The following is a 13,451-nucleotide window of genomic DNA, read 5'->3' as shown; positions in this document are numbered from 1 at the left end:
TGGCTGATAAAAACAGAAACATTATTTGGAAATGATAATTGGCAATTTGAAAGGAACACATAACGTAGCTTCTAATTATTATCAACCAAAAACCAAAAAACTTCAGCACAAACTCGCTACCATGCAATTGTAGATCACCTAGGTACAGTCTACAGAGCTCTGAAAACAGACTTAATCAATCGATCATATAATTCTCCATTGAAACAGTTAATATTCCTCTACTTAACTGTTCTTCTGCCATACTAATGTCATTATATGTCGTTAATTATAAAACCGTTATCAATGATTCGAGTCTGAATACGTTAAGGCCAAAATAACTGAGGCTATAAGGAGACAGTTTACCGTAGAATACGTTAATTTTGATAGTTAATTTTTAATTTTCGGGTAAACGTATTCTAGATGTTGTCAGCAAATATAATCAAAAAACGAGTGAATATATTTAATTATTTTCACTCATATCTTCATATGAGTGAAGATATTTAAATATCTTCATAATAGCTCATATTATTATCAAGGTTTGCCCTCGAGGACAAAACTAGAGGGCAAACCTTGATAATCAAGGAACAAAGAGATGCCCGAATAAGAGAAGAATCCTTTGAAGAGATACATGCAAACACTAATGGTCTATGCTGTATTACAGATGCTTCATGGATCTCCTCAACACAGCAAGCAGTAATTGGATGGATTCTTTACAATCAAAATGGGCACATGCATGTAAATGGATGATCAACTATTCAGCATATTAGTTCCGCACTAGAAGCTGAAGCTGAAGCCCTCAGGTGGGTATTCCTAGAACTTAATAGACTATGCTATAAAGGAGTAACTTTCTATGGTGATTCATTGAAGCTGTATCATACTCTGCAGAATTTACACAGAAGACAAAGAGATTGAAGTTGGAGTCACTTGAAGATCTCTGTCACCATCAGAGATATTTTACAGCTATGTAAAAGTTTTGAAGGTTATAATTTTGCTAACATCTCTAGAAAAGCAAATGTCAAGGCTGATAACTTAGCTAAATATGCTAGAAAAATTCCCAGAACATGGTTGTATCTTGGAACAATGGTGTATGTTAATGTTATAAAAGGATAAATTGACAAAAAAAATTAAGCGCATCCAAAAAGTAGCCAAATTTCATTGGTATTATAAAGCCATAAAATAGAAGAAGCAACAACAAAAGAAAATCAAAAAACAATTTCATCAAAAAAAAAACAAAAGCAATGAATCATGTTGCTTATTAAAGAAACAACTTAAAATTAGTAGTAGGGCGTTTTGTAGACGTATGGTGGTGGTGGAGACTTGTAGTTTATTTTGGGGGAAGGAGAGTAATATGGTGGAGGTGGTGGGGAGTTGTAGACGTATAGTGGTGGTGGGGACTTGTAATCAACTTTCGGCGAAGGAGAATAGTATGGTGGAGGTGGTGGGGAGCTGTATACATATGGCGGTGGTGGAGACTTGTATTCGGGCTTCGGGGAAGGAGAGTAGTATGGTGGAGGTGGTGGTGAGCTGTAGACGTATGGTGGTGGTGGAGACTTGTAGTTTACCTTCGGGAAAGGAGAGTAATATGGTGGAGGTGGTGGGGAGCTGTAGACGTATGGTGGTGGTGGAGACTTGTAGTTTACTTTCGGGGAAGGAGAGTAGTATGGTGGAGGTGGTGGGGAATTGTAGACGTATGGCGGTGGTGGAGACTTGTAGTCAACTTTTGGGGATGGAGAGTAGTATGGTGGAAGTGATGGGGAGCTGTAGACATATGGAGGTGGTGGAGACTTGTAATCTACCTTTGGAAAAGGAGAGTAGTATGGTGGAGGTGGTGGAGAGTTGTAGACGTATGGAGGTGGTGGAGACTTGTACTCTACCTTCGGGGAAGAAGAGTAGTATGGCGGAGGTGGTGGGGAGTTGTATACGTATGGCGGTGGTGGAGATTTGTAGTCAACTTTTGGGGAAGGAGAGTAGTATGGTGGAGGTGGTGGGGAGCTGTATACGTATAGCGGTGGTGGAGATTTGTAGTCAACTTTTGGGGAAGGAGAGTAGTATGGTGGAGGTGGTGGGGAGCTGTAGACGTATGGGGGTGGTGGAGACTTGTACTCTACCTTCGGAGAGGGAGAGTAGTATGGTGGAGGTGGTGGAGAGCTGTAGACATATGGTGGTGGTGGAGACTTGTAGTCAACTTTTGGGGAAGGAGAGTAGTATGGTGGAGGTGGTGGGGAGCTGTAGACGTATGGTGGTGGTGGAGACTTGTATTCTACCTTCGGGGAAGGAGAGTAGTATGGTGGCGGTGGTGGAGAGCTATATACATATGGTGGTGGTGGAGACTTGTAGTCAACTTTTGGGGAAGGAGAGTAGTATGGTGGAGGTGGTGGAGAGCTATAGACATATGGTGGTGGTGGAGATTTGTACTCTACCTTCGGAGAAGGTGAGTAGTATGGTGGAGGTGGTGGAGAACTGTAAACGTATGGTGCTGGTGGAGACTTGTAATCTACCTTCGGGGTAGGAGAGTAGTATGGTGGCGGTGGTGGTGAGTTGTATACGTATGGTGGTGGTGGAGACTTGTAGTCTATCTTCGGGGAAGGAGAGTAGTATGCTGGAGGTGGTGGAGAGCTGTAAACGTATGGTGGTGGAGGAGACTTGTAGTCAACTTTTGGGGAAAGAGAGTAGTATGGTGGAGGTGGTGGAGAGCTGTAAACATATGGTGGTGGTGGAGATTTGTACTCTATCTTCGGAGAAGGAGAGTAGTATGTTGGAGGTGGTGGGGAGCTGTAGACGTATGGTGGTGGTGGAGACTTGTAATCAACTTTCGGGGATGGGGAGTAGTATGGTGGAGGTGGTGGAGAGCTGTAAACGTATGGTGGTGGTGGAGACTTGTATTCTACCTTCGGAGAAGGAGAGTAGTATGGTGGCGGTGGTGGAGAGCTGTATACGTATGGCGGTGGTGGAGATTTGTATTCAAGTTTTGGAGAAGGAGAGTAGTATGGTGGAGGTGGTGGGGAGCTGTAGACGTATAGTGGTGGTGGAGACTTGTAATCAACTTTCGGGGATGGGGAGTAGTAAGACGGAGGTGGCGGGGAATTGTAGGTATATGGTTTTGTATGTGGTGTATATTTAGGGCCTTGTCTTCTATATTGTGGTGGAGGAGATGGTGATGCCGAGTAATAGGGGGAATTCTTTTTGGGTGGATATGGTGATTTGGGTTTGTGGACTGGGGAATATTTCTGTGTTGTTGGGGGAGATTCGTAAGGGTAAGCTGCAGCTACGATGGCACTAAAGACCACAACATAAACCATGCAATGCCCTAATCCCATTATTTTGGGGGATCTCATTCTAGCCATAGCTGCTCTTTTTAGTTTCTTTTCTTTGTTATGATATAGTTCAATATGAAGTCCCTTTATATATAGTCAATTTTTGTGTAAAGTTTTATATTATCCCCCCCACTTGGGTTCGTGTGTGGCACTTCCTAAACATTTAGACGACGTGCTTAAGTTGTTTATTTTAAGATAGTGATTTTTGGGGCATAAGAAATGTTCCAGATTCTTTGCAACTTCCTATAAACTTTAAGAAATTTGTTTGCTTATTTTTTATTTAGATTCCAAAATTAGTGAAAACGAAGAAAGCGTTGAACTGGTAGTTATGATTACTTTAGCCCCAACAGAGAAAAAAAAATGATTTTGTTTATGACATTAATGTGGTGAAAGCGAAGATTATTTCATTATTAACAGTACCTTTTATCGTAAAATCCAAAAAAAAATTAAAGACTTTTGTGAATGATATGTAACACAAACTATGAATAAAAAACTTGAAGTCATGGGAACATCGTCGGCCGAAACATACGTTTACTAAACCTAACAATTCCAATACAGCACACCAGGGGCGAAGCCAGGGGTTTCTTAAACTGGATGCAAAATAGCTGATAAAAATAGAGTTAGGGGTGTTGAACCCAGGTTGTTATGAAGTTATGGGTGCAACTTGACCAAATAGCCACTTTCTTCTTATATTTTCTATGTAAACTGTAAAATATCTAAAATACACTGGGTGCACTTGCACCCGTAGTGTTCAACATGGCTTCGCCACTGCAGCACACTAGAAATAATGAAGCTTGGGTGAAACTAAGTGGAGGTCCGAACCGACTGATGTTGATTAATGGTGTCTAATAAGTTATACCTACTATTGGGGTTCTTTTCGATCTCTACGCATTTCACCGTTCCACTGGAAATTCCCTCTGCCCCTACCGTACTCAGTCCCTCCTGTAATATTCCAACCGCCCCATGAATTGGTATAAAAGATTGAAAAACCATCACAAACCTCTCTTTTTTTTTCAGAGCAATAGACCAGACCAACCTACAGATGTATATGCCATCCCGAAGTGATCTATTAATCGGCTAATAGATTAATAGACATAAAAAGAAAGCTGTAACATACGTTTACCATTCAGTAATTGATTATATTCTAATTTGAACGATGCACCTGAAAATTGTACTATATGTTAATTCATTCTTGTTCTAAAATGATCTTAAGAAAGAATTTGTGCTTCTTTGTCAAAAAAAATTGTGCTTAGATAATTGGGGAAGATCGAAGGTGTAACCTCGCATTCCATAAAAGTCTCGAGCTCAGAATCTATTTTAAATATAAATAAGAACAAGGAAAATATGTCTATAGTACTTAATAGCGAGTTTACCATAACCAATATCCAGACAAACTACGGCGTATGAAGATTTCAAGAGTTTTTTTGGGTAAAAGATTTAAAGAGTTGTTCATCAATTTGACATGAAAAAAAACACACGTTATTACCATTTTTTGAAGTTCCGCAAAACTATGATGGAGGATAGTTTAACGGGTACACAATACAAACCTGAATTTTATCACCAAGAAAAGAGAAGCACTGCAAAGATCAGAGCTTAAAAAATCTTTAGTTATTTTTATAATATTATAAACATAAATGGATAATTAGTTTACATTGTAACTTTTAAGCATTTGACCTAAAATAACCCGCATAACAGCCTAACAGGTATCGGATTTTATAAAGATTTTATGTTTTAGCCGACAGTGAAGGCTCTCTTTGCCTCCGTCGGTCCGGTCGTGTCGATCTTTTTTTTTGTTAGTTTCTATATTTCTTAGTCTCTGTTCAAAGTTGAGTTGATGGTTTTCTAGATCTAGATCTGTATGTGCTGTTGGTGGGGTATTGTGGTGTCGGTGATGGCTATTTCGGTTTTGAACTTTCAATCTTTCGATCTGTTTGGCCTCTTTCCGGCTTGTTCTTTATCTTTTGGTTCTCACAGTTGATTGGAGGAGTTCTATATCCCTTTGTTGGGTCTAAGACTTATCTGATTTGGTGTGTTCCTCGCTTTTCAGTCTGCATGTGTGTTTAGTTCATTTCTTCTTGTGGATCCTCCTTGGTTATGAAGGATGACGGGTCAGTTTCTTATGCGTATTGTATTCTATCTTCCGGCTCGTCTTCAAAGACATAGAGTTTTGGCTCTTTGCACCTTGGCGTGGAGGTTTGAATGATAAAGCTTGAGTCTTCTTCCTCTGGAGTTATTTATCTGCAATATCTTGTTGCTGTCGGAGCAGTAAAAGAGATGCAGAGTCGCCCTAAATAAAATCGTAAGTGGGTGTGCTCTTATTCCTTCCTTCTTTCCTTGGTAGATTCTCATGTTTGAATGTATCTCTGATATGATCTAGTTCTACTGTCAGCTTGTTCTTTGTACTCTGTTTATTATGGTTTACGGTTGTTTCCGGAGATTTTTTTCAATTCTACCGGCTTATGTTTCCAGAGGAAGGTCTTGTTTCCTGCTGGCTGTAGCTTCTAGGGGTTGGTTCTTGCAACTTGCTAGACATGGTCATACCTTGTGTATCATGCTTGTGTTATTCAATGAATCGTTTAGTGTTTAAAAAAAATTCTACCTAATAAAAAACATAGACATGAATTATATACAAAATTTAAAATTTATTATGTAAAAATAATCATAGCTTTTATTAAATAAAAACACATTAACCAAAAATAATTATGTGCTTTGAAAGTGCAGATCATATTAATACTTATTTAAAACATTATCAATACTATTAAATTTGGAACATGTCCAATTGATATTAGTTGGGTCCAACTTAAAATAAACTTCGAAATATAACTGTATTTTATTTATATGAACAAAAAAGAATAACCACCTTTTTAATTTGTATCCATAATAACTACCTCACGCTGTAACTGCATATATTCCGGTAATTATAACCACCTCTTTAATTTGTATCCATAATTATCAGTATCAACTTCTTTCTTTTTTTTTTTACGGCAAACGGCTATTCTATTACTCAAACTTGAGGTGGTCTGGGTAACCAGACCGGAATAGAACAACCAATAAAATGTAACTTCCTATGAAAGGATCTAGCTGTCTTAGCTAAAAAGTCTGAGATCTGATTACGCGCTCTTGGAATATAAGAAATCTTGAAATCCGGAAAGCATATTAGCAATGTCTCTATCCTCTCTAGTTCTGTAGCAAAACTTGGCCAAGCATGGGGTTCCTTGATCATAGCAATCAATTCTAAGCAGTCTGTTCCAAAGTTCTGACATGTTGAATGTTGAAGCATATTCTCCATCGCCCATCACACTGCTTCCACTTCTGAGTGCAGAGCTGATTCTCTTCTGGGGAAGTTCTGTGATCCCATAAGTTGCGTATTTCCTCCACTGTCCAACCAGGTCCATCCACACCCACTAAACCGTGCATGAGGTGTCCATGATCCATCTAGTAAGCAAATATTACCCAAGCTTATGACTTGGGGTTCCTCTACAATACTCTCTTGGATTAGTGGTGATATCATCTCATTGGCATTAAACCAAGTTTGACACTCACTCTCAGCATATCGAACTAGTTCTAGAGGATCTCTGTCTATTCCCCTAAAGAGTTTGTCATTTCGTGCCTTCCAAATATACCAAATTAGCCAGGGATAAGGATCCCTGTCTTACTCTGGTTCAAGTGAACCGTTTTTTTCCCAGAAGAGGTAGCTCATATTCGTGTATATGCTTGCTGCTGGAAAAACATCTGGATTCGTTGGAGTCGATGAGTAGGGGTGGGCAAAAAACCCAAACCGAACCGAACCGAACCAACCAAACCGAAGTTAAACCGAACCAAACCAAACCATGCTCTTTATGTAATCCAATTGGTTCATGCTTTACTCAACCCGAACGGTTTGTTTGGTTTGGGTTTAAACCGAACCAAACCGAACCAAACTGATAATCCAATATATATATATATATATATATATATATATATGTATTAACATATTGTAAATTTTAGTTAAAGTTTCGTTTTTCATTTTTTCATAATTTCCATTTCTTTAAAAAAAATTATAAATACGATTCAAATAATACTATTATATATAAAATCATGTAGCATAAGTTTTTATATTCTCACTCTCGTTTATGAGGTGATTATTTTTTAATAAAAGTATAAAAATGATGACTTCATATTTTATAAACAACCCGAATTACACCGAACCAAACTAGACCATAATAATGTAAACCGAACTAAATCTAAACCAAACCGAACTGAACCGAACCGAATTAAACCCAAACCGAACCCAAACCAAAGCTACTTTGGTTTTAATTGGTTTGAGTTTTATAAAAAACCCAAATTACTCAAACCAAACCGAACCCAAACCGAACACGAAATTAAACCGAAATACCCATCCCTATCGATGAGTGTAACCAAACTTGTAGAGCAGGTGGACATTCGAAAATAGCATGTGTTACTGACTCCTCTGGTTCACCACGGCAGTAATTGTCACATCTCATGTTTCGTCTTACTAGATTTCTCGTTACTGCCACATGACCAGTTAACAATTGCCATATAAGATGACAAATTTTCTTCGGCGCCTTTATATTCCAAGCAAAGGCTTGGAGCTTTGTAATACTTGGCTCTAACACTTGCTTTTCAGCTGCATCCTTCAAAAGGTTTTGAGCAACCCAGTATCCAGACTTGACCGTGTATTGTCCATGTCTTGTGAAATTCCAGCAAAATATGTCAGGTCTATGAGTTGTGCTTATGGCTAAACTCCTTATAAGGGGTATGTCATCATGGCTGACATATTGTTCCAGTAGATTAATATCTCATTCCTTCAGCTCCTGATCAATAAGATCACTTACTCTCATATTTGAATGCATAACTGGCGCTATAGGTATAGCTGGCCTAGCAGGATTCAATGGAATCCAGGGGTCCTCCCACACCTTAACCTCATAACCAGAGTGAATTTTCTGTCTTATCCCCAGCAACAAAAGCTTCCTCGCAGCAGAAATACTAGTCCAAACATAAGAAGGATTATTTACAGAATTTACTCGTAAAGGCAAACTCAGTCTATAATATCTTCCTCGTAAGACACGGGCGACCACCGAGTCCGGGTTTTGAGCTAGCCGCCATAGTTGTTTCGCCAGTAATGCCAGGTTAAAATCATGAATCATACGAAATCCAATCCCTCCTTCTTCTTTTGGTAGACATACTTTTTTCCATTCGACCAGTGTATTCCTCTCTTTGGGGGATTTGAGCTCCACCAGGATTGGGAAATAGCGCTTGCAAGGTTTTCACATATCTCCAATGGGAGCAGGAAAGTAGACATAACATACGTTGGAAGAGCAAGCAAAATGGATTTAATCAATACTTCTTTTCCACCTTTCGAGAGCCAGCGACCTGTCCAGCCATTCACTCTATGCATTAGTTTATCTTTTAGGAAGGCAAAGAGCTTGCATTTTGAACCACTAATATCTTCTGGAATACCCAAGTAAGTCCCCATCCCTCCATCATTCTGTATTCCAAGTACATCTTTGATCTCTTGCCTTGTGGTTGCATCAATCCTCTTACCAAAGAGTAAGGAGGATTTATCAAAGTTAATACATTGTCCTGATGCTTTACCATAGATCCTGATTACTTTCATTACTTCTTCACATTCACGGAGCTCCGCCTTACAGAAGAAAAGGCTATCATCAGCAAATAATAGGTGGGATACCGATAGACACGCGCCGGTAACGCGCATCCCCGTTATCTTTCCCTGGTTCTCTGCGTGATTGAGAAGGCTAACGAGCGCTTCCGTGCATAGAATAAAAATGAAAGGAGACAAATGATCTCCTTGGCGTAGGCCTCTTCCTGGAATAATGTTTCCTCTTGGTTTCCCATTCATGAGGACTTTGTATTGTACTGACGTAATACATCTCATGATCCATGTGATCCAAGTTTCTAAGAAAACCATCTTTCTCATCACAGCTTCAATAAATGACCATTCCATCCTATCATAGGCTTTACTCATATCTGTTTTAATAGCCATTCTCTTGTTGCGTCCGCTTGGCTTGGTCCTGAGAGCATGGAACATCTCTTGAGCAATCATAATATTATCAGAAATCTGTCTTCCAGCAACAAAGGCTGACTGGGTTTCCGATATCAATCCTGGCAGCACTTTCTTAAGTCTCTGGCATAGGACCTTAGAGATAATCTTGTAACTTACGTTGCACAAACTAATAGGCCGAAACTGAGCCATTTCATTAGGTTTTGTTGTCTTTGGGATGAGACAAATATTAGTTTCATTCAGTCCCTTGGGCATTATCCCTTCAGTAAGGAACTTGTTAACCATAAGAGTTAAATCATCCTTTACTATATCCCAGAACTTCTGGTAGAACAGTGCAGTCATCCCATCTGGCCCCGGGGCTTTTTCTGGATGCATAGCAAAGAGTGCTAATTTAATCTCCCACTCCGTTACCGGTGCTGTAAGACTTTCGTTCATTGGCTCCGTTATTGTCGTAGGAACTTCAGATAGAGCTTCTTCAATATCCAGTGGATTAGTAGACTCAAAGATCTGTCTAAAATAACTAGTAGCAATGGCTACTAATCCTTCTTCATCTTCCACAATATTTCCATTTTCATCTAGAAGCTGAGTGATCTTGTTCCTTGCTCTTCTTTGTTTCGTTAAGGCATGGAAAAATTTCGTATTGCGATCTCCTTCCCTTAGCCAAAATACACGACTCTTTTGTTTCAGAATATTTCTTCTGCCTTAAGAGCATCAGAAAGCTCCTTCAAAACTGCTGCAATCTCCTCTGTTGTGGCATCATCATCTGCATATAGACCTTCCACTTTTTCTTTAAGCTCTTCAACCAGTTTTGCAGAGTTTATATTATTTTGTCTCCTCCACTGGCTTAATGCTTTCCTACAGCTGGAAATATGTTCCATTATAGAGGCATTGGGAGGAAGAACAAGTGATTTCCATCCCTCCAAAATAACTTGTCTCAGTTCCTCATTGTCCAACCATCTTTTGTCAAACTTAAATTTCCTCGATTTCCTGGATGGTTTTTTGAGGATGTCAGCAAGTATCGGACGATGATCCGAACCCCATAACCTCATGTACTTCGTCTTCGAATGAGGGAACTTCTCATGCCAGTCAGCATTTTCTACTGCTCTGTCCAGACGACATCTAACAGTTACTCTCCCTGCACTCTTAGCGACCCATGATAGGATATCTCCAGTGAATGGAAATTCTAGCATCCCACAATCACTTAGCATTTGCTTAAAAGGTAGAAAAGAGCAATCAGTACGTTGTTTACCTCCTTCTTTTTCATTATGACCAGTAATCTCATTGAAATCACCTATCATAAACCAAGGTCTAGTTCTTGTTGTTGAGAAACGCGTAAGACGTTCCCAAACATGATCTCTTCGTTCTAGTACAGGATCCCCATAAACAAATGTCATAAAGACTTTTATTCCATCAATGACTGCCTCAATGTCAGTCATTCTGTTATTTGAAAATAAAACATTAACTTGAAATTCATCCATAGAAAAAAGAGCTAAACCTCCGCTGAGACCAAGTGACTCAACGGTAAACAAATGATCAAATCCTAAGTCGGCCTGAATCTTTTGCAACAGCAGCCTCCTATTCTTCGTTTCAGATAGAAACACGAGTCATGGGCGATGCTTCTGACACATCTCCGTAAGGCGTCGAACTGTGAGGTTGTTTCCAATCCCTCGACAGTTCCAACTGATTGTCCTCATTGATAAGTTTTTGGGGTTTTCTTGGACCCCTCCAACTTAGTACTCTTGTGTGAACTTGATCTCGGTTTCTGCGAACCACTATGACGATCATATTTTCTCTCGGTATCCCCCAAGGAGAAGACACCATATTTTCTTGGCGATCCACGGCGTAAGAACTCAGTCTTCCTAATAGGCATGCCACGCGGAACCAAGGACCTAGAGCTTCCTTTGCTGATAAGTCTTTCCTTTGTACTCTTAGATGCACTCTGTGTAGATGTACCTATACCCTTAGACGCTTCTCCAACTTCCATTGCATCTAACTCTTCGCCAAGTAAATCATCTGTCGGCTCATCCAGCATATCAGTTTCCAAGATACCATCATTCTCTTGTTCGATTGAGTTTGCTTCCCCCATCTCCATATCTTGTAAGGCACCAATCATCTGACCTTCATCCATATCATCCTTGGAAGTCTCTTTCTCCTTAGGAGAGAAAGTAGTAGCACGAGATTCACCTTTGTCTCTGTAGGTGACGTGATCAGTCTTTTGTGCTCGTGACGGAGTTACTATTGCACTTGCAATCTTGCGTCCACTGTGACGAGAAGGGCCGTCCTCCACCAGAATATCATCATCTGCCTGCTGAGTGTGCGTAGTGTTTGTTGAACGAGCCCCCTCGTGATATCCCAGCCGCAACACATCACCATGTTGGTTGTCCACAAGAGGCCTTGTTTCCCTTATGTTCTTAGCTCTCCACGTTTGCTTCTTGCTAGGCTCATATGGAGCGTACCTTTGACTGTAGCGTGATCCCGAAGAGGACCTATCACCCGCCCTACGAACCACTGTATCACGCGGGCGATCACGATGAGGAAGCTGCCTATCATCTCTCCAATTTCCATAAGCAGAGTTATCAGAGCCATAGTTGTGAGACTTATAACCATCAGCTTTATACTTCTTACGATTCTCATACTTACGGTCAGACCAGTTGTGATAACGATCACGGTCCGTTCTATCCGCCAACAAAGATTGGCGTGACGGTGGCTCAAAAGGTAGATGGACTCGAGAGAAGACTCCAGCCTCCTTCGCCTGTAAGCGTTGCTCCTCCAGTTTCGTTGGGCAATATGCTTCTTCATGTGTTAAGAAACCACAGTGGGAGCAATGTTTGAAGAGCAGATCATATTTAAAAAGAATGGTCACTTCATCTCCCTCTCGTGACTGAAATTTCTTGTTGAAAAGCAATGGCTTTCTCGTATCAACATCAATTAACAAACGTCCAGCTGATAGTTCAATGATATCAACATGACCCAATTTCTTCCCGATGTTCTTGAGGTTCCTTACAGTCCAGAGATGAAGCGGTATACCAGTGATCTCAACCCAAAAAGGGATGATCCAAGGGTACTCATCGTGCACCATTGGCTCCCATCAGACCAAAACAAACATACAGAAATTGTAATGGAAAGGTCCTACACTGAGTACATATTTCAAATCCTCCTCCGATGTGAAGTTAAACAGAAACTTGCCATTACCAAGGTCATTAGCAGTGATCCTCTCTTGCAGTCCCCATTGTGTCGACATAGCCTTAATCAGCTTCTCCACATTCTGCTTCTTTGGGTTTAAGATCTTACCAATAAGCGACATACGGAACTCCCTGATGATGTGTGAGTCATCTTCTTCCTCAAGAAGGATTGCGTCATCGTCGTCATCAATCTGAATTCTTTTGCCCTTAACATCTACCATAAGAGCAGATGAGAATCGATGGGAAGATCCCATGATGTGTGTCGAACCGCAGCAGCGCTTAGCCGAAGAGCCAAGAGAGATAGATCAAATCAAGGGAGATGACTAGCGGTGATGATGGCAGGATCAGAAAACAGAGATCTTGATGCAGGAGAAACAGAGTTTCGTGGTCAATACGCAAGCAGTAGCAGGAACGGTGTAGAAGTCGAAGCCTTTAGCTGAGAACTCGATGCAGGAGAAGTTGGCTAATCTAACGTCAATGAACGTTTAGATTAGGAGAAGATCAAAATCTCAAGGAAGATTTCGATCTAGGAAAATGCCATCGCCACCTGATCGCCTAGGAGAGCGCCGCTAGGGTTTGACTTCGTAGATATCAACTTCTTTCTAATACATATATCCAACGGTTACATATATATAATAATAGTTACTAGGTGTTTTACCCGCACATACGGGCATAGTCGTTTTACTAATAATTATTAATATATATTATGATCTAAACATCATGATAATTTTTTATTTATCTTCTTAATTATTTTAGTTTTTTAATTTATATTTCGGTCTAGGTCTCTTTAACACAAAGGAAAACTATAAAACTATGAAACCATAAAAGCATAATTACATATCAAATATTCCACACAATAAAGCAAAGTAAAAATATGAACTTTTGGTCACTCTTAATCTATTTTGTATTTTTGAACCATAAACATGTATTAAGTTACCAAAAACACTAAAACAC

At 40.0% G+C, this 13,451-nt stretch overlaps 1 protein-coding gene across 5 annotated transcripts; it reads right to left on the bottom strand.

Annotated features, from left to right (window-relative positions):
• Positions 1-1,253: 1,253 nt before the first annotated feature.
• LOC108845181 (extensin-2-like) lies at positions 1,254-3,314 on the bottom strand. 5 transcript variants are annotated; one of them, XM_057005768.1, is made up of 4 exons: positions 2,790-3,314; positions 1,893-2,399; positions 1,512-1,685; positions 1,254-1,373 (listed from the first exon to the last, which is right to left on the bottom strand). In XM_057005768.1, exons 1-4 carry the CDS (start codon positions 3,312-3,314, stop codon positions 1,254-1,256), a joined length of 1,326 nt encoding a protein of 441 aa, XP_056861748.1. The 5 variants fall into 5 exon arrangements, with proteins under 5 accessions (XP_056861748.1, XP_056861749.1, XP_056861746.1 ...); XM_057005769.1 differs by lacking the exon at positions 1,512-1,685 and having other exon boundaries at positions 1,254-1,425; positions 2,311-2,867; positions 3,024-3,314; XM_057005766.1 differs by having other exon boundaries at positions 1,254-1,775; positions 2,010-3,314.
• Between the last annotated feature and the right edge of the window lie 10,137 nt (positions 3,315-13,451).

Source organism: Raphanus sativus, chromosome 3, assembly GCF_000801105.2.
Source record: "Raphanus sativus cultivar WK10039 chromosome 3, ASM80110v3, whole genome shotgun sequence".
Lineage (NCBI taxonomy): Eukaryota > Viridiplantae > Streptophyta > Magnoliopsida > Brassicales > Brassicaceae > Raphanus > Raphanus sativus.
Note: the sequence above shows the minus strand (reverse complement) of the source record. Positions and strands in the feature narration are given on the sequence as shown.

Bases quoted from the DNA above. Each gene is read 5' to 3' on its own strand.
- LOC108845181 (XM_057005765.1), bottom strand. From the start codon at position 3,314: ATGAGATCCCCCAAAATAATGGGATTAGGGCATTGCATGGTTTATGTT. The intron at 3,159-3,194 runs GTCCACAAACCC...CCACCCAAAAAG, and splicing joins CAACACAGAAATATTCCCCA to AATTCCCCCTATTACTCGGC.